A 21,897-nucleotide genomic window follows, 5' to 3' on the forward strand; every position below is an offset into this window, starting at 1 on the left:
GCGCCCACAGTCAACAACAGATCATACGCGTGAAGTTTAAGAGGATAGATCTCATGTTATCTGACCCAATAAAGTGTAATTATTCAAAAACAAAATAAAAGACGGGAAGTAAAGAGAAAAGTGAGGTTGGGGGTACTTAGTACCCATCTGTATGGTCACCTCAGTTAACTGCATCTCTCAACTAAAGGCCAGTTCTTCCTAGAACGACCAGCTTCACATGAGGATTTACTGGTAGCTCTCATTCCCAGTTTCAGTAACTGCTCCCCACCCCTTTAGGCCTAGGGGTGTTATCAAATCCTACTCACGAAACCCTACTGAAATGTAAAAAAAATTTTTTTAAGCTAGAAACAGGATACCTGCTTGTGGGAATTATGAAAAATCTTAAAGGATATATAGGTAAAGGGATAGATCTTTTTAAAGATTTAACTGTCCTCTTCCTTTACAAAATTAATTGAGCTCACAAAGAAAGAAAACCGAGAAACTTCAGTCTTCAGAAAACAATTAGAAACAAAATTAAGAAAGCCTCCATTAGTGTTTTCTGACTTTCTGGTTATTAGTTTACCTTATATAAATTCACGTGGGTCTGTGCTAGGTCCCATATGCAGCAGGTGCTCAATAAATACAGGCTGGGTCACTAGAGAGAATCCTATGGACGCCTTTCCTTGGAGGGCACTTGAACTTAAGTAGCCAGAATATCCTATCTATTTTTCAGAATCCCCTTCCTTACTACATAGTCACATCCCTGAAGAACAGCTTTTGAATTCTCTTATGCCGGGTTGTTAGAGAAGGGAAGTTGGGCTATAAGTTCTAGAACTTCTAACACACAGCAAGAACTACTGCTGAATATTTCAGTCTTAATTTAATAAACAAAGCAATCCCACTGCTACAAAAAGCCCTTTGTAAAATGAAGTTGTTGGTTTTATTTTTCCCCCCAGTTATGAAAGCAGGATCTCATTTATATAGACTGGGATATGTAACCAGTTAAATATCTAAGTACAGCTGAGGAGAATTCTATATAACCGTTATTTCTTTACTCTAAAATTTGTTTTTCTTTAAGAGAGATGATTGGTTGCCATTTAAATACATGTCAGATTATCCACTTACGCATTTTGTAAAAGATATTTCAAAAATATAAATCCAAGAAATGCAAGAATTTTAAAGGCATATATCTATCTATCACATGTAAGATTAGGAAAGTCGTTAACTAGAGGATTTTTATTTTATTTCAACTTGAGATAAAATACTTCCTTGCCCAAATGGCACTGGTTCACGCACACAAAATATTAACTTATAGATTAATTTTCTGACAACAAACAAATCCTTAATTAAGCTGCAGTTAAATAGCAGCAAATATCAAAACAAAAATGGACTGGACACAGACATTCATTAGCTTTTCCTAAAAGAATATTTTTGGCAGCTTAAGTCAATGGTAATGCAAATAAATTTCCTCCCAAAATGTAGGCCAAGCAATAAAATGTTCGAAGATCACTGAACAATCATTTCATTTTGACCTTACTTTTATTTACTGACCAAGACTCTACCTTCATAAAAACAACATCAAAGTCAGTACAAGACCTTGATCATTTCACTTCTGGGAATTTAAAAACTATAAATAAGGACCTAATCATTCTAGAGGTTTAATGGTCCTGAGCAAGATGACCTAAGGACACCTCACAAATCAACTTTTACATGTTTTACTGCTTAAGAAGCACAGTAACATTTTAATTTTATAAAAATCCTCCCATTATAAATCAAGTCTTATTAAATGTCTTGACCTATGGAAAGTAAAGGAACGTTTTAAGAAAAACCCACATTTCAGTTACTAAAGTCAATCAGACATTTAACAATAAAGCTCTCTATGAAGCAGCAGATGACACCAATTCACTTGGAATTACACCGATCTACAATGCCAAGTTTAAAGGACAGTTTAATGCCAAGCTGCAGGAACCTCGTGTTAATCCTGTTTATATGCCGCCACCACCACCACCACCATCACCAAAGCAGAGGTGGGGGGAGCACATCCACTGTGCATACAGTCGGGAAGTATAGCACAGCGGGTGTGCAGTGGGCACCGTGAGCTACATGGCCTGGCTCTAAGTTCCATCTCCACCCATGACTGTCTCCACGAACATGGGCACGTTTCTTAACTTCTGTTTTGCAGTTTTTCCAGACAAAGTGAAGATTACAACGATGTTGTAAAGATGAAAAGAACTGATCCATGTACAGCACTTAGAAGGGCGATAGGCCCATCAAACATGCAGAGAAGAACAGCACCAGAAGGGCGATAGGCCCATCAAACATGCAGAGAAGAACAGCACCTTTATTATTATGTTCTTGTTCCACTAATATTAGTCTGGCTGAGTGGCTATCAATCAACAGAAAGATCTGTGTCTTTAATGGCTTCAATCTGAAAGCCATTTTAATTTTCTGAAGAAATCACTTGTATCTTTTGTGATAAAAACAGAACAAAACCCAGATTTGATTCAAAGCACTCTGCAGACGAATTATGAGTGCCCTGCTTTGGATACATTGCTCCTGTCATTTGTAAGAAAAGTTACACAAGGTTTAAAGATCTAAAACTTTGTTAACCATTATCTCCAAAGTCGGCAGAAGTGAATTGGTCTACTTTTAAATTGGAGTCGTGGTATGTCAGCAAAAATGGAGAAACCTGAGGCTTTGAAGGGCTAACAGACATTTCGGAAACACTAGCTAGAACACCAGAGGAAGGACAGCACAGAGGTGACCAGTGTGGGCTTTGGAATCAGAGCCAGGTCCCCAGCTCTGCACAGGCGCCTGGCCCCGGTGCCCTTTATGGGCACCCAGCTCTGAGTCACTTGCTCAGTGGGGGTGAGCAATAAGTGAGATGGTATGATGGAAAGCAAGTGGTTATGTGTCTGACAACAATATACACTCAATGAATGCAGCGCCTGTCATTTCTAAAATAATGACTGTTTCCATTATCATTACCTGACAGGAAAGCCTGCTATCTGTCCTGCCTTGACCTGTGTCATTTAACTCATAAATGTCATCTACTTGCTTTATTTGAGGCAGCCTCGTGTTGTCTTGAGGAGAAATTTGTCATGGCTACCAAGAGAAATTATAAACTTTTCAAAGATTTATATGCTCAGTGTAACTATGTCAGATGGATTCAAGTGTACTTCACGAGTTACATTTCTCTAAAATGAGTATAGTAGAGCAGTCTTGAAAAGATTATGTGTCAATTTAACTTGAGTCACTTGTACCAGCTAATAATTCACCTTAACAATAGCATACCGTAGTACCAAACTAAAAATGAGGATACTGATGGCGAAGAGAAACATTATTACGTACCAGGAATAGTTCTACATTTGTTTTGCGTGTTTTCTCACTTACTTTTCAAAGCAACCCTGTAAAGGTAGGTATTATTATTACCATTGCACGATGATGGATACGAGGCTCAGAAAGGTCAAGTTACTTACCCACAGTCACACACCCAGTGTGTGGTGGGACAGGAGTAGCAAAGCAAGAGTCCAAAGCAAAAAGCTTCAAAATGGGGGGGGGGGGGTTCTAGACATAGCTATATAGACCACAGTCATATGAACTGAGGAAATAGGGAAAATGACCAGCTTAGAAGAGTAATGTAGAAATATGCCCTTGAAGACAAGGACAAAGGGAGACAGGACCCCCAAGCTAAAGATAGCTAGAGGGTCTAAGGAGATCTTCTGGTTTTCTTATTTGTCTATTTTGGTTTTTAAAGGAGTAAGACATGGACATGTTTATTGGCCAAAGAAGTCAAAGGCACTCACTGGAGAGCACATAATGTACAAAGCATGATCCTATGTGAGGCATAAAATGAAGGATCAAGACTCCATAGGGAATGACTATTTTTTCCTTGAGACAGAAGTAGAGGGAAAGAATGAACAGAAAGAGGGGGGAATGCTACATAATTATGAAAAAAGAGGGAAAACAGAGGGCATGTGAAACTGAGAATCCTCATGACCACAGCTTTTATAATCCATGACCCGCACAAAGAGGGCATCTGAGCAGAGGCGCCAGGTTCCTAGGGGCTCGGGAAGCCCATGAATATTATAATGGGAAAGGAAGTAAATGGTTCAACTGCCTGGTAGCTCTGAGGATCCAGCTGACATGGGACATAACGGATCCGTAGTAGCACTAATCCGGAGTGGTGTGATTTTCTCTTGCAAGGAATGAGCGTGTATACCAGGATAGCTGCTGTCGAAGGCAGCATCCGCAAGCACAGATACGGATGTGGTGAGGTCGAGACATGGCACTGACCCAGTACCAGCAGCCTGGCAGGCTGATGTGCACGAAAGGGACGTGGTTAGAACGTTCTGACAGAATAGCAAAGGGACAGACCCCCAGGGTGTCGGCTGGTTTGGGAAAGAAGTTAAACAGGAGGGAGCTGGTAAGACCAACGAAATGAAGTCTGTGACGAATGATGGAGGCAAGAGGAATGGCAGCCAGGTGTGAAGAGTGTGGTGACAGGAGGAAAGGCAGCTGTAGTCAGCGGAGTTTGGGACCACTGGAGATGCAGATCAGCTCTGAGTGAGGACAAGGCACGGCCAAGGAGATCTGGCTGAGGAGAGCAAAAACCATAAAATAGGGTGTGGCTGCATCTGTCCCTCTCTCCATGACCCCCTCTTAATATGCACAGGGTACCAAGAGCTGTTCTAATGAATTTTAAGCTGTTGCATTAAAATTACCTGTAGAAAGTATGATGTTCCACGCACACTTTCCATAGCCGTTTTGCTGCCCGATGGTTTGGCAGTTTGAATCCAATGGTGCTCTCAAATTGTTCGAGCTAGAATAAATCAATAAGCTGAATCAGCATATTTCCTTAAAACTTGATTAGAAGCTACTGAAAAACATGGATTCGGACGTTTCTGTAAAAAGTTCTTGAAAAAAGGAGACATTCGTACATACAAAATGAATTTTTCATAGACTGCAATACTGGTTTCTATGAAAATCAAGTACAACTATGGACTCTAACCATGTCCACTACAACTCATTCTACTGCCTTCCTATTGATCTCCATCACTTAGTTGTTTCGACAACAACATAATAATGGCCCCCCAACTATGTGGCAGGCACTTACTATTCCTTTTTGCTCAAAGTTAGGGGTGGCTCTTGCTTTTTATTTTTTTTTAATAGCAACATGGAAGTTCATGCAGGTTTATCATTAAGAACTCCGCCCTTTTGTGCCTTGAAAGAATAGTTCACTTTATTAAAATTCAGTGGGAACAAATTCAGTTACCCCACTGACCAAAGCTGTTTAGATATGCCCAGGCGCACATGACATTGCTTACCTCTGCTGGCCTAACTTTAATGTAGAAGTTACTGCGCTTATAAGAAATTTTCAAGATTTTCGGCCAAGCAAAACGATTGATTCTCAGTCTGTCTTTGTAAATGAGGAGCCCGTTAGCACACACACCCAGCTTGATGTCCACGCCTTCCGAGTCCTGCCAAGCATAAGCCATTTGACCATGGTTAGAGCTGTCAAAGTTACATGGGTCAGAAAGCTCATTATCCTCCTCCCCTTAAACTATGACCAGGAACACCGACTTTACAAGTTGGTATTTAAATCTCAGTGAGAGTACATGAGTTAGTAGAAGCAGTAGGACACACAACATCTTAAATCTATTATCTTCTGGGATCAAATCTGATTGGTCAAAGAGGTACAGCCGACCACAAAATACAATATTCTCCAAAAGGCATAACTTCTATGTTCCCGAGCCTGCCTGCAAGAGCTAATGGGGAAGAAGGGAAACAGAACTCAATGTAGACATTAAGAAGAGATGGGGTTTTCCTGGAGACTATTCCAGCCCTCCGGGACAGTGTGTCGGCCCATCCTCAGGTGCGGTCAGCCATTTTACTTCAGGCAAATTTATTTCAGATGGATTATGCTAGCTAATAGCTGTTAAATTTATGCCTCTATTCAGCAAAACACCAATCCTTAAGAAAATTTCTCAACAAGGCTGACTGCTGCAATCTCTGAATTCTTCCGAGCTGCTCTTCAATAACTCAGACGGCTGACCTCTAGTCCGCATTACAGAATTGCTTTGGCTGCCATATTTCAACGGACCTCAGACTAGTCTTGAATTTATTCAAATGGTTTTCGTTCCCCAGAATTTAACTTGGAATAGATGACAATCTAGAATAATCACAAGCCTGAATGATTTATTAAAACAAAACAAATTTACAGATAAAAGTTAAACAGCGTCTCCTCACATTGCAACTAATATTGAGGACCCAATACGCACAACACTCATAATACAGCCACTAACTTTTAATGGAAGAACTGGATCTCATTCGAGATATGTAAAATTGAAGATTATTCAGAGAGATTCACATTTTCAGGAATTATTTACAACATGGCAGAAATTCTTACTGAGGCTGCTGAAAAAACACCACAGTTAACCTAAGTCTCAAATTCAATGGAAGTGTAACATTTCGACAGCCTTGTTATTGAATCGTCTGAAACAAATCAGGTTACCTTTTTAAAAACAGAAGTATAGTACTAAGTAACTGATGCCAAATGCTTTCTCCGCTGCCATACATGACTAATTCATACTTACACATAAAATTACATCGGACAATCTGAGCAGGTTTAAAAATCCAATCTATAAGGTGCTTAATTCACCCAAATCTGGCAGCCCCAATTCTCTCTAGGAACAGAGAAAAAAGCTGGGATGAATCAGGCACAGGTGCCCAAGCAACTTGGCACCAGCCAAAAATGATGCGTTTGCCAAAAACGTCACTGCCATGGCCACAGGGAACAGGCCAGAAAGCTGCCCAAGACAGCATGTTCTCACCACAAGTAAGGAGGCAACACTGACTTGAAACATTGAGCAAAGTCATCTCTAGTCTAAGCAATCTTTAGACAGGACACTGAAGCTATTTTATCGGACTTAAGAGTAAACACAATCTGGAACCGAGTAAATCGGTTCGTTCATTTTCCGTTGTTCCACATACTGCTTCAGAATTACCATATTTGTGTGAAAACAAATTACAGATAAAGAGTAACAAGTGAAAGGGAAAAAAGCATCCCTTAGTCCTCCATATTTGACTTCTGCCATTCATTCAGCAACAAAGCCAGAAAAATAAAGTAATAAAAAAGGAGCACCATGTGTGCCTCACTCACTGCCTCTCAGGAAGCTGCCTCCTATGCATACCAGCAGGATCCCAGGCCCTGGAAAGTTCTTGCAAATGAGAGTGAGGAGAGAGGGAAGGGAGGTTAGGGACAGGTCCCTGTGACAACTGTGGCTTCACACACAGATCTCTCCTTCTGGGTTCTGGGAACCACTCTCTGCACTCACCCCTTCAGGGGAATTGGGAGGGCTGCTGGTATGAGCTCTGAGATATTTTACTAGTCTCCTGCTTTCCCTGTACCTGTGTGTCAAGAATCCTTCCACTCAACGCTCTTCGGCCTGTCCCAATAGGAGTGGGCCATTTAGAACACTTAATAAAAAAATTTTTTTTTACTTAAATATAATTGAGACAATGAAAGATGTATGAAGGCCCAAACTTCAAACTCCACCAAAAGTTCTTTTAAACTGCTACAGACTTTCTTTTCAACAAGCGACAAGTATCTGCCTCATCAAATATTATCTGAGTCTATCAGATGACAAACAGAATGAATAAATGAAAGTCACTCTGAATTTGTTTAAACAGCAATCTGTCCTAACCCCACAGCAAGAATGGAAGTTATACTGAAATAGAGCCCACAACTTTTTTTTACTTTTCTAAGGCACACCTTATAAAACCAGAATTGTGAAACCCCACCAAGTATTGCAATCTAAGAATTGCTTTCTAACTAGTGATCAACAAATTAAAAAATTTACACATGCCCAGAGTAACAAGGTTTAAGAAGAGGAGAGACCCAAGGGTTTTTTGGACCCAAGCCATTCTCTCCTGCCTCCCCTGTCTGGGTCTCTCGGCTGACCCCACCTGTCTCCATCACAGAGAGAAAGGAGCTGGAAAACACACAAGTGGTAGGAAGCCCCATTTCACCTCCTACAATTTATCAGAAGGTATCAGGCAGATATGGGAATGCTTAACAATGTGTGGCTTAAGCAAGTCGTTCTCTGCACTCTGTCTTATGCAGTTGCAAAATAAAAAAACACTCAAATCTTAAATGAGGTGGTGTACGTGGAAGTACTTTTAAGAATTAAAGGCATCTAGGGGTGCCTGGGTAGCGCAGTCGTTAAGCGTCTGCCTTCGGCTCAGGGCGTGATCCCGGCGTTCCGGGATCGAGTCCCACATCGGGCTCCTCCGCTGGGAGCCTACTTCTTCCTCTCCCACTCCCTCTGCTTGTGTTCCCTCTCTCGCTGGCTGTCTCTCTGTCACATAAATAAATAAAATCTTAAAAAAAAAAAAAAAAGAATTAAAGGCTGCCCAAAAGATTTCTCAATCACAGTCGGAGATTCCTAGGCTACGTGTAAGGACTGGCAGGGTCTTTGAAAACCCGGCAACCATTGGTTCCCTCCACGTGCTGACTCTGGACACATTTTTCAAAACCAAATCCACCTTCCGCCTCCCCTCCTGCTCTCCTCCTGGCTTTCTCCACTCTGATCATCTGGAATGTGGGTCACGAAGCACGTGATGCTTATTAGCAGCATCTGCCCAACTCAATCCCCTTCTCCTATCACCTAGGCCATCATTCCATCCTCTTCCCACTTCTCAAACTAGGCGGCAGGTGCCGCACCCCCTGGAGCCTGGGCCAGTCTCCTCCATCTTACAAGAGGTACCAAAACAGACCTGCAGAGAAGAGCCCAACCCTCAGGCTCCTTCACAAGCCCAAGGTTTTTTTCAAAAATGGTTACATCCATACTGCCTTTGCCCTTTTGTGGTTGCCAGGAACTGCTCTTCCCTCCCACGACAGAAGTGGGAGAGGGGCTGAGAGAGAGGCAGCACTGGACACAGCAAAAGCTGGGATGCAGAGTAAGTCAGGACGGGGGGTAAAGATGGCTGACAGGGGAGTCTTACGATACGTACATATGAAAGGGAATTAATTGAAAAGACTGAGAAAAGAAGCAGGGCGAGAATAAATGTTCCTTCCCACAAGCATAAACCCCACCGTAAGTCACCAAAGAAATATATGGACACCCTAGGGTGAGGATGAATAGCCTTTTCCTAAAAGTGAGCTAGGCCACCCTAAAACTGGAGTCCTCTCAGAACTTCTGTCAACAGACAGGAAAGATGCCACTTCCCAGGACATGGACAGTACCTTGGCATGATGTAGGTCAACACCATACATGGAGAGCCTCTTTGCGTTTTCTAAGAACTGAGAATCAGCTTGTGCTGGAGATAAGCCCCTGAGAATCAAAAGAAACAATATTAGCTTATTGGCAGATGCAAAGCAAACGTGGCCAAAATGGGAAAGGAGCGTATGAGCTCAGAGAGTCCAGGCTGGAGAGAGTAACCCCGCAAAATCTGCAGACAAGCAGGAAATGGGAGAGAAGGCTCACCTCTGAACCTCGGGTATTCTTCCTCATAAGATAAAAAGGGTAAGGGTAGAGATTTAGGTTATCTTAGAAAATTGCTTTCAGCTTTGGGGAAACGGGTGCAACAGAAATTACCTAAGAATAGAAAAGTGATCTCGTCTTTCTGAATAGGGCAAATTCTTACTTCCTACTCCTTTGTTTCATTTCACCAGGATTAATCATAATACAGACCAGAAGTACTTGCATTTGATTTTACACCTATGGTAGTTAACACGTATCACCTCCTAATCGTACTAAAATTATTTCCATCCCTGTCTCTAGTCACAACTCCACAAATATTCAGCTCCCACAGAGCGGGACTTTGTATTCACCACTTGCCAGTTCAAATTCGAATTATACCGTAAATACCTACTGAGTAGAACTGGAATAAAGTTACTATAATACTGTTATTTTTTTTAACAGAAAAATCAATGAATGTGGTCTGTTTAAAAATTTCTAATCTCTGAAAGTTCCTTTCCAAACATTTTTGTTAAATTTTTACAAAATTTCAATCCTGCAATATGGGAAAGACTCTAATTTTGTAGTGAGAGTTTTTTAAACTGGTGCTAAAAAAAACACATTCATTTTCACAAAGATATAAAAATTCTTAAAATGTAATATGGTATATTTACTATGGTATGAAGGAAGAAAGTAAAGTCTAGCTATTAAAGCAAAGGTCATCTTTTATAGAGAAAGCCCCTTCCTCCTAGACCCATGACCATACACATTTCTGATCCAACGCTGAAGCCTCACTCTCTCTCCAGCTTTAGCAAATAGGATAATAAAAACAAAAGGCAGAATACATAGAAAATGACCCCATAGGAAATGTGGGTATGACTGTTGCACAGACGAGTGTGTGTGTGTGTGTGTGTGTGTGTGTGTGTGTGTGTGTTAGTGGACAGGTCTGGGAGGATGCGGAAGGAGATGTCCTAGAGAGAAGTAACTTCTCCCAATAAATGAAAACACTCAGGATCATGAGCATGGCTCTTCCTAGGAGAGTCATGAACACAATGAAAGGATATCGCAGGGGCCATAGGTTGTCTCGATTAGTACGAGGTGAGGTTCCAGAAGGAAAAGCTGGGTGCTTCCGTCAACTACACTCGCCTGTCTAGCAAGTGTTAGAAGGGAAGCTGGTTAAATCTCCCATGGCTGTTCTCTCTCCCGGAAGTGAGTCACCAGACCTGTGGGTTTTGTGCAGCTCTGCCACCTTCTCTTCCAGCTCCTTCGTCTGCGTGGGGGCAAACTGGAAGTCACTGAGGTCACTACTGCCATGTTCTTCTGGATCATAGTCCCCAAGTTCAGCCTGCAGCGTGTAAGATCCCAGGAGGGCGTGCGTCACAAAAGAGCAAGGCAGGCGACCAGAGGCAATGTCCTGCCGGAGCTGAAGGCACAAGAAGTATCTGAGGAACAAGCGGGCGAGAAGGGCAGGGAAGAGCGTCAGTCAGGGCTGCGGCACTATCCGCCCTTGAGTTTTCGGGTTCCTCTGAAAACAGACGATATAGGCACCTCTTTGTAGCCACAGCAAAAACCGTCTTCTCTAATAGAAGTCCCTCCAGCCTCCTCGGGCTCCTAACCTGCGGCTTATTTACAGCAAGTGAGTCTAACAGGCTAAGCAATAGAATGGGGATTCGGAACTGCTATTCTCATCACCACGTATTATCATTACAATGAAGAGTTTTATGACGGAGTAAAAATTCTAATCACTTAGACTGTTCTCCTTGGATTTAAAACCGTAATGAAAATTTGTATGTCCCTCCAAAGTTGTAAAGACTAATGAAATTTTAAAAACAGCTGCAGCTCTTCAAGCATTTGCAAGAAGAGCTAAGATCACCCACCCTTTATCCTTCCCTAGCCTTTCCATACTAATTTCTTTTCCTGGAAAAGAAAATTGAACAATTATGAGTCAATCTGTAAAGCCCTTACTTGCCCGCTTATTCCACCTATAGCGGCAGCTAATTCAGTGTAGAATAGAAAAAGCATGAGCTTCAGGGCCAAGCACAGCTGACTCTGCGACCTTGAGCAAGTTCATTTGCTTGCCTAGGGCTAATTCCCCACCCATAAAAAGAGTTCTACCCCCCTTTGAAGGTGAGAATAAAAATTAGGTAATATAAATAAAACATACCACATGTTACCTAGGAATCAATAACTAATAGCCATAATAATAATAATCTTTATAATTATAACGTTGTTATAAGAGTAGTTATTATTCAATGTTCCAAGTGGTTTTACTACACAGTTAGTTATAAAACATTCTATTTTCCACTAAATGTCACACAGAACCACATTATTTATACTCTATGAGGAATTGGCGGGGGGGTGGCTACCAACTCCTTTGCTGACATTTTAAGACCTGATTTCTACTCTTGAATTTAACTACTTGCTAATAAGATTACTATTGACCCCTCCAAACTAAATGGCCCCTCGTTCTTGAAGGTCTTTTAGAGAGCGCCATGCCCATGAGCAGCTGGCCACCTTCTTTCTTTGTCCAGCTGGGGTCGTGGCCGGGCCCCCTCCTTGCACTCTGCCCCACATATGCCAACTGGAGTGCTGCCGCTGGGCCAGCCCCATGGCTGTTGGGTCGGACACCACAACCCAGCACATGCGGTCAGCCATCACCCAGTTCAGTTATACCTAGATTACGCCCGAGTCCGCTGTCAGACAAGGCAGAGACCCGGCTTATCATCAGCCTAGTGCCACGCTCAATAGTTTTCGGAGAGAATGGACGTCCCCTCACGGTCACTACAGTCTGAGGATTTTTAGGCACTGCATGCGGAAGCTCTCTTTCTAAGGAGGATTAGGCTCCCTTGATCCCTGAAAGACCACAAGCACACCTGCATTAACTCCAGAAAACTCAACTGTAAACTAGGATTCCAGGGTATCCTTTGATTATCGAAGTCTAATCAAGAACAGTGTTAGTTCTCCACATTTTATGGCACTTTGAAGCCCTCAACACAAAGATTCCATCTATTTCTAAGATCTTGTTGCTGTTTTTTAGATAATAGTCCTAACTTTTCACTTTGGTCCTTTCCTGCTTTCAAAGACGAAGTCGAAGGCCCAAAAGCTTCCAACAAAAACCCCAACGGCTTCCTCCGTCTCCCAGCTCCATCTTCTTCACAGAGCAGGACCCAGCATCCTTCAAACATTATTTTGACCAGTGTTCTTAGACTCCTTAAAAGCCACTCACCTTCTAAATTTTCACTCAAGTCACGGCGAGGATTTCAGTCATGACATTTAGGCCACCAGACAGGTGGCTGGTCTCGGGCTGCCTGCCAAAGCTTTTAGTTATTAGCTCACCGAACTATCTCATTCCTCTCACCACACACAGCGAGACTGTTCAAGCCCCATTTCAAAGAAAAACCAAAGCCCTTACTGTGCCGTAAATGGCAGTCACCAGAGGACCATCATCCCCCAAATTACTGCAAGAAGAAGTATGCGTACAGAGAGGGCGCTGGGTCCCAGAGCCCCAAGCGTGGTGCTCAAAGGCATTCCTGGGGTGGAGATCTGTATCCAGAGCACATCAACCTGTCCAGTTGTATGCTCCCAAGCAGCTCACTGTGCAGTCATGAAAGCTATGGTTTATTAATGACTAGCTGCAGCTAATTTGATCACAACTTACTTAGTATCAGAAAACCCCTAGCTAGCAACTGGTAGCAATGGGGAGAGGAGAGGGAAGACTTGTCATTTTTCCAGTCTTGGAAAGAAATTGGCGTCATTCCTCTTTCACGTGGGTATTGTGCACTCTTAAGCACTGACGGGACCTGTTGTCTGACAATAAAACTGGATTAGCAGAAAGCATCAAGGGCACAGGAACCACTGGAATCAAAAGCAGAGTGTTTCAGGAAGACCCTGTGGTTTTCTAAAAGTGTATTCTGAACACAGTTCCCCTTGGCCATGTAATCCATGCACCTATTCTTACCAAAGCTGGTAAGTCCTATCGCTGGTAACCAAGCTGAATAGGGCTAAGATGTCAAGGCTCTTGTGGATTAAAATGCTCCTTGGTTACTATTCAAATACTCGGTCACTCTCAGAATCAGTAAATGCTCTCTTGCTCCTCGCCTGAATCTTCTATTTGCAACTTAAGCATCTGTTTGTATGACCCGAACAATCTCAAAGGAGATGGAAATGAAATAGCTATTAAGAAAGCCTACCTTATAAGTTTCTTTCCCCTTTGAGGTTGGGGACTCCCCAAAATTGGCTTTTAAAAATAATTTCTTTTTTCTATCCTTCTATCACCTTTGTGATTGACAGGAGACAAGGACACAGGTACACAAGCATTATATAATAAAAACCATCTTAGCACTAACCTGAAATCTTAAATATCAATGATTTTTAAAAGTATAACATAAAAAAGTTGCCAGTAATATAATTAATGTTCCATTACTCAACTGTAAATAGAGAAACTAAAGGAAAGTGAATAAAATTTTGAAAACTGGCAACATTTCCAACTATTTCCAAGTACACTCATTTCTAAGTAAGCTTCTAGAACTCAACTTATGAAAAAATATCTTGGTTTTAATCCTGAAATTGCCATTATTCTCCCCAGGGACAAAAATAAATGAGAGCTGTAGGTAAAGATTTGTTTTAAAATAGAAGTATAAAGTACCTGGTGAGATCTTCAGTCAATTGAGAAGGATCAGGAGGATAAAACTTCACATTAAAGGTGAACAGCCAAGGAAGATCTGTAATTATTAAATACGGGTATTTATCCAACCAACAGAATGACCACTTATTTTGATAAAAATTAGAGGTTAATGTTCAAACAGTACATACTAGTCCCACTATAAATCAGTTTGGAGAATTTCATTTTTTAGTTCTAAGAAAACTATTCACAAAAACAATGAAAAAATTACATAAATAACCCAACATTAGAGAACAGATTCACTTTTGTTTTTAAAAGATTTATTTATTTGAATGTGAGAGAGAGAGAGAGCGCACATGAGTGGGGAGGGGCAGAGAGAGAGAGAGAGAGAAACTTAACAGACTACCCCACCCAGACACCCCAGATTCACTTTTTTAATAAACATTTACTAATACTTCAAATGTTTTGTATGGTGATATATTAATGCAAAAATTTTACTATAACCTCCATGTAATCATTTTAAGATTTGTTTTAACCACAGTAGCTCTACATGCCAAATATTCCCTACTGTTTAAGAAAAAAAGTATTTTAAGATTTGTACATTGTTGGGAGAAGGGAGGTAATAATTGATCACTACAGCTATTCAAGAAATGATTAATGGGCTATCCGAAGAAAGGGAAGAACAGAAACATCGCAATACTTTAAGACAACAGAATTATCCCCAGGTTTTATGGAGTGGGTATAAGCATACTCATCATACGTAACATATGCTTGGCTTTGCTGTACCACAAAGAACGAATATAGCAAACAACCATGTCAGAAATGGCTTATTCAAAGTTAAAACATTACTATCTGTACATTAACATTTAATTAATGTTTGATCAGTCAATGCTTTGGATGGCTTTAAAAATAAGAAAAGAAAGAAAAACACAACTCTGGGCAGAGGGCAGGTATTATTTTCCTACAGGAATCCAAATAATTCCACTAGCCAGAACTTAGGGTTGTGCTCAAAGTTCACAGTATTTCCAAATATAAACAAAAGTGTGTGCATGTTATTTCATTCTATCCATATTTGAAGGCCTCGTGGTTGCTTTACTTTATGGACTTGAAGAAAATCTTACTGAGTCCCATTCTCTTTTCCAATGTGTCATTTTGTTCTTGGCTTACCATTAGTACATTAACTTTTTTCTCACTCCAAAGTCAACGAATACTCGTTGAATGGCTACTGGGAACACACAGGCGCTTGTACTGCATTTAGGATCCGTGCATCACTATCCCACTAATAAAGCCAATCCCGCATTTCTGTTCTGTGTCACACATTTAAAATACCATAACGGGATACAGGACTTTCCTGAAGAGAGAGACTTCCGGTCCTATGGCACACGTTGGCTGGGAATATGGGCTCTTCACGGTGACTGCTAACACGGGATTGTCAGTTCTTAATGGATCCTTATTTTCTGTTTCCCAGGTACTACCATGAGCACATCCTTGCCTGGAGAGGACTACAGGGATAAGTTTCTAATAGAACACTTACATCTTGGCACTAATAATGTTAAACTGTGAATTAAATACTATCACAAATTCTCCCAGCGATATATAAACAGCCCATCTAGCTAGGGCCCATTTATAGAGTAATCTCATGCAGGTCTTATCCGTGTACATCGGAGGAAGATTTTAAGGCAAAGTTTAAACAGGAACTGAGAAGCTGTCAGTTTTCAAAAGTAACTGAAGGTTAATATTTACTATGCCTATTACCTGGAAAGTAACAATCAAAGTATAGCAGTGGCTGGGTGAAGCTAAAATTAACAGTTCTTTCGTCCATTTTAACAGGAGCAGAAAGGAAGAGGTAAAGGTAACAGCTAAAACGTCATCTCCTTAGCCTGCTTACCCCATCGGGACAGCACAGGATTCCATTTAGACAACTAGCTCCAATCATCCGAAAAAGCCAAATCCTATTTGTTACTGTTATTCCTCTTGCCAAACCACAAGGGCAAAAGTCCCGAAAGAACTCTAAAAAAAACTTCACAAATAATCAAAGCACAAGACCGTGATTCATAATCAGCAAGAGTCTTGCCTTCCAAAAATTAGGAATCGCCATGGCTCTCAAATGAGTGGCACACAAACGTAAACAAATGCCTAAACAAGACCACAGGAAACAAGTCAATGGAACATCAATCATGTTTCAGAGTTTATCCTTTTCCCTCTGAGGTGTGGGTCACTTGGCAGGTCTGGTTTCAGAGAAAGTGAAAGAACCAAGCATCCGTACCTTTTTTAATTCATGTACTCTGCAGAGCATAGAACTGTACAAAAGACAAAGGAAACATTCCAAGGCTCTGTGGTACAGTTTCTTCCATAATGTCAGCATAATGCTTATGTGTCTAATTACTCCTTTTCTTCTTCCCCCCCTTTCCATTATGGACCAAGCATACATGGATGAAACACTAAGACAATAAATGCGGGGGGGAATAGAAGGGGGAGGGGCTGCTAGAAAGCCAAGGGTAATAATAGTCAGGGTGACGAACCATCCCAGTCTGCTTGGGATTGTTAGTTTCAGCATTAAAAGTCCTACATCCTGAGAAACCCCTGTCCTGGGCCAATCAGGAAGGTCATTCTATTCAAAGATATTTTCTTAAAAAAGGAAAAGAAAGATGAGTCTACAAGGAGAAGAAATGGGAAAATAAGGTATATGCTCAGAATTTTAAAAGGGAGCAGAGAAGAAATGATAGGAAAACTACCAAAAAGATTAAGGATTTAAGGGAGAAAGAAAAAGAAATGAAGAAAACAACCATGGAAAACCTAGTATGAGACAGGGAAATGGTAAGTGACAGAAGGGAAGCGTGTTCCAGCACGTTGACATCAGGAAAAATAAATAGGTAAGGGATGAAACCAACGGTACAAAGGGTGTCGTGCAGGCCGGCACTCAGAGAAATGGTTTCTCCCTGGACAGCTCCAGGGCCCACAGTCCGGAAGGGCTGGTGAGAATGGTGTTCTCCTGTCTAAAACTTTCAGCTCTTCATGGTTCCCTACCTTTTCTGCTTTTCTGGTTGGTCATTCACCCACCCTGAAGTAAATTAAGTATCCAGAACCCTAGCAGAGGGTTTTCTGTGGCGATGATGTTTCTTGGCACAGATATCCTAAAGTCGGCCACAGCCAAGGTCACCTGCAGAGGCAGAACCAATGCCCGTGCTGTAGCTGGTGAGGGGGACACAGCTCCCGGCACTCGTGAGTCTACCATGACAGCAAAAGGGAAATGCTCGCATGGAACCGGACGTGCAGACGCAAAGAGCACACAGAGCGGCCCTGGACAGCAGAGCAAAGGAGCAGAGAAGATGATCGTCCCAGAGACTGAAGAGATGGCTCTCCTGCCCTACAGTCTGCACTCCAGGACGTTTAGGAGCAGAGTATCTACGCCTCTGGGGCCAGAAATGAGCCTATTAATTAAACCAATTACACACTTCCAAAACGAAGTAGACAAAGCCATCATAATTGGTTGCCTGGAGTAAAATTTACATCAACAGTGAAAGTTACAGAGAGCAGCTCCTCATTCTTGCCCCCTTCCCCGAGGAAAGATCAGGTATTACTTCATAGTGGTAGACACTGTGAGGGAATATTTACCATGTCTAAAATGTATAAAATGAAGTCACGATTCTACAAAATACTGTTAGGATCCTTAGCTTCCTTTACGATATAAATACACTCTATCATTAGTATTCTAGTCTACATTCCTATGAATTTTATTAAAGACAGAAACAGATATAAAGATGAACTCAGAAGTATGATTATGTAAATACTCACTTCGCAGCTGTCTCTTTATTTCTTTTGCAGGATCTAGCCAGTTCTATAGGAGGAGGGGGAAAAAAGGTTAATTAAGCCATAAAACATATTCCAGAGTCCAAAATGGAATAGTTTACAGTTCACATATTTAAGTGTAAACATAAATTCCTATTCCAAGCAGCTTTCACCTGTTAACATTCCACTGGGCTAAGTATTGATTTGTTTTTGAATATGTGTGTGTGCATGTGTGTGTGCGTGTGTGTGTGTGCTATAAGTAAAACATTAAAACACTTTTAAGGTGGGTCTCTTGGGCCTCATTTTCTTGGATCTGAAATCAAACATCTATCCAAATGGTGAGACACAATGTATCTCCATGTAGTCTGTATTCTATAACAGAACTGCCGGCAATCAGCCCCTGCGGAACCTGAAACGAGAGCTCAGGCAAGGACAATAATTGGCTCTTCAAAGTATATACACCCCAATCCAACACAATTATCTCAAGTCCTCAAGCCAACTTCTAAACTTTCTTTATCTCTGAAACTATACAATTCTATGGAGAAGTACCATCAGATTGGAGCTGATTGTGTCCTTCCTGCTTTTCATGTAACATCCTTTTTAAACTTCACGCCAAGTGGGAAGTCAAACCATAAGGAACTCCCTTTCACTTCCGCCTTTCTACCCTTTGAGAAAGTTGACATAAAGATTCTACGAAACCATTATAATTTCTTAAAGCAAAAATGACCAAATTTGAACTACTAGGTTCAAACCACCTAAGGACATTAAAAATTTTTCTCTCCAAGTTATCAGCAAAAGACCCAACCAAAGAAAATTTTATATATACTTTTTATTTTTTGTCTATATTTTTTTTTACTTCCTTTGCCTTCCTCAAGTCAAACCTCTCAAGTAAAGTTCACCTTATTTTATCTTCATTAATACAGGAGAACAAATACATTTTTTAAGATACACTATACTGATTGAAATAGTTGAGTTTTAAACAACGTGGAGGTTAGAGGTCCTGACCCCCACACACAGTCAAAAATCCACATATAAATCTTTAACTCCCCAAAAACTTAACTACCATAGCCTACTGTTGACCAGAAGCCTTACCAACAACATAAACAAGTCAATTAATGCATATTTTATATGTATTATACACTGTATTCTTATAATAAAGTAAGAGAAAAGAAAATGTTAAAAATCATGAGCAAATACAGAACTGTCTTGTATTTATTGAAAGAGATCTGTGCATAAGTGGACCCACACAGTTCAAACCCGTTATTCAAGAGTAAACTATAATTGGCTTTACAATAAATAAGTTTCATTCATTCCAGAAGTATCCCAAATAACATAACATCTGTGCTTAAACAGAATTTTCTTCAGATATATAAAGCAAATAATCAATATGTTCGTTGTTAAGCAGAAAATAACAGCCTACTGTCTTAACAATATATTGACTTAGTACAAGAGAACATTAACTTCTACTATTAAAAAGTAGTCACAGGAAGCTTTGAAAACAAAGCCGCATGGACCCCGGTGGGTTTCACTACAGCAAGGATACAAGGTGTCCGTGCTCTGTTTGAAAACTGGTGATATTCAAACGTCTCAATAAAGAACGACCAGAGCTTGGGTGAGTTTCATATTACTGGTGTCCCAGCTGCATGGCCCATTGATGCAGAGGGCCAGTGGGACGCTCCAATGGTACCTCTGGTGCTAAGTTGGGGAGCAGCTCAAATTCTCCCCTTAGCAAAGCGCCTGGCATTCAGTTTCCTTGCCCTGCAGCTGCTGTCCCCACAACAGCTGGCTCACAAATGGCTGGCTATGAGGAACACACAGGAATGAGAAAAACACATCATTCAGTCTCCAACCCAGACAGAGGAGAAGCTGGGGAAGAGGCGAAGGAGGGTCAGATGTGTTATGGCATTTCATCCAAGGAGGCAATGACCACAGTAAGGAAAATGAGTCAGAGATGATGGCTGCTAAACTGAAAGGGGGGGACCCTCAAAACATGAACACAGAGAAAGAAGAGAGTAGAAGGGAAATGACTTCACTGGGCTTAAACAACTAGACAGACCCTTCGAGGTCTTTGGTTTCGTTATGTGACAGTTGCTACAGATGCCTCCCACAGAAGAAGGTGGAAGAGAATGGCAGGAACAGTGTCATCTTCTGTGACCCCAAGGAATAACCATGTGTCTCAGTCACTTGGCACCTTCCACTCTCACCTGCAGCCCCAATCCCTTGTACAAATTCCCTGCTGGGTATCTGCACAGCATGGAGTCAAAGAGCTCTACAAACCCAGAAGAATGAGTGAGAGGTTTCCAGGCACCGGCCAGCCAAGTTCAGATGCAGTGTCACTCTCCCAGCCACTGTCCACAGTATGGCCAGCCAGGATACTGAAAGACATAAGTGGCTTCTTCCCCTTTTTCCAGACCCCCCCACCCACATACTAAGGGGACTGAGTTTACCTGACGTGATCAAACAGCGGCAGAAGGGACTCCTGCCACTTGCCTACTGGTTGTCCCTTCGCTCACCGTGCTCACTTCCACACTGTGAGCTCCGCTCCCGACGAGGAGTCAGGAGGTCTCCCCCTCCCACGCGCAACTTTGCAAGGGTAATCATAGACCCTATCAATTGTATCTTCCACGGTACTTAGCAGCTTTAGGCAACAATATGTACTAAATTAATAGCTATTGACTGATACCTGCCCACTGCCATACTCCAGTCATCTTAAAAGACCACAAGTTATAATTTTTATTAGAGTTGCTTTTATTTGAATAATTAGCTCTGATGAGTACTAAGATCCTGAGTGGGATAGAATTTTATCATCTCGGGTCATAAATTCATAAAAAGACAAAAAATGACAATGTGACTTTTAAAAGAAATACAAATCTCTGCATTATCAACTACAAATTAATAACAAATATATAACAAATAAATATTTAACAAATAAAAATAAACTTCCTGGTTTTGACACTTGAAAAATGCTGGATGGATCAAGAAGCAGATACAAAAGGAGGGGAAAAGACATCCGAGGAGGACATAAATGCATGCGGGTACATGCGTGTGCATGCTCGGAACACACATGTACACACACGCACACCAGGAGAGATTATGGAGCAAAATTTCAATTCTTTTAAAGATTTGGCCACCACATACACAGACTTTGGAATGAGAGCTACATGGAGTCCAATTCTGGCTTTCAGAAATTCTGTGACCTTGGGCTCATTCTTTGGCTTCCTTAAGCCTCAGTTTGCTCAATTCTAGATGAGGACCACAATATGTACCTCATAGGGTAGCTCTTTTCAACCATTCCTTCAAATGCTTCCTGAAAAGTTAAGTACAAATGCAAAGTACTTTACCCAGTGCCTTTAAGAGATGGGCTTTTTTGCAATGATAAATTGGCCTATCACCTTTGGATATAGATCCCTTCTCCATGCAATTTTATATTTCCAAAGGTGATATGTTACCTACATTAAAGAAGTTAATATTTATATGAATATTTCCACTCACAAAAAATAACAACTCAGACACACTATATTCATGGGCCAGATGAAATAAAAATCAGACCCCTTTTCCTCAGAGAAAACTGTCTGGATGATGTCAGCCTTTATGCTGTCCTACTATAGGGAAGACTCCTCCTGGAAAAAAAGGCAACACATTAAACAGCACAATCCCTTCTCATGAAAATATTTACCAGTATGACTAATCTGTACACGTTATGTATGTGTTAAAATAATATCTAACTTTACTAAGTTTTGCCTGGTAAGAATCCATCTGGCAAATTTGTTAAAAAGACAGATTTACCCATGGCCCACCTGAAACGTTCTCCAGGGAAGGGGCCTGAGAATCTATTTTAAGTGACAATTTCAGGCAATTCATAATCAGGCAAGATGGGGATTTTTCTCAGTGTCTCCCAAACTTTAAGTTACAAGCAATAATGCAAAACTAAGAAGAGTTAAAATCCACAGATTTCAATAAAATTTATCTTGGCTCCTTAGAAAAAAAAAGTACAGTATTTGGGCAGCTACACTTCAGGGCAGGAACGTTCATTCACTCAGTTTGGTA

General features: G+C 41.1%; 1 protein-coding gene across 14 annotated transcripts in view; it reads right to left on the minus strand.

Annotated features, from left to right (window-relative positions):
• The window catches only part of EPB41L2 (erythrocyte membrane protein band 4.1 like 2), a 209,009-nt gene that overhangs the window by 49,405 nt on the left and 137,707 nt on the right, over positions 1–21,897 (minus strand). For all 14 annotated transcript variants that reach the window (XM_034669151.1, XM_034669150.1, XM_034669149.1 and 11 more), the window contains 6 exons: positions 17,857–17,899; positions 14,086–14,161; positions 10,664–10,882; positions 9,227–9,314; positions 5,307–5,459; positions 4,704–4,801 (listed from right to left, as the gene is read on the minus strand). In XM_034669151.1, coding sequence (XP_034525042.1) covers positions 4,704–4,801; positions 5,307–5,459; positions 9,227–9,314; positions 10,664–10,882; positions 14,086–14,161; positions 17,857–17,899 — 677 coding nt within the window. The remainder of the gene's footprint in view (positions 1–4,703; positions 4,802–5,306; positions 5,460–9,226; positions 9,315–10,663; positions 10,883–14,085; positions 14,162–17,856; positions 17,900–21,897) is intronic.

The sequence above is a fragment of the Ailuropoda melanoleuca genome, chromosome 10 (assembly GCF_002007445.2).
Source record: "Ailuropoda melanoleuca isolate Jingjing chromosome 10, ASM200744v2, whole genome shotgun sequence".
Lineage (NCBI taxonomy): Eukaryota > Metazoa > Chordata > Mammalia > Carnivora > Ursidae > Ailuropoda > Ailuropoda melanoleuca.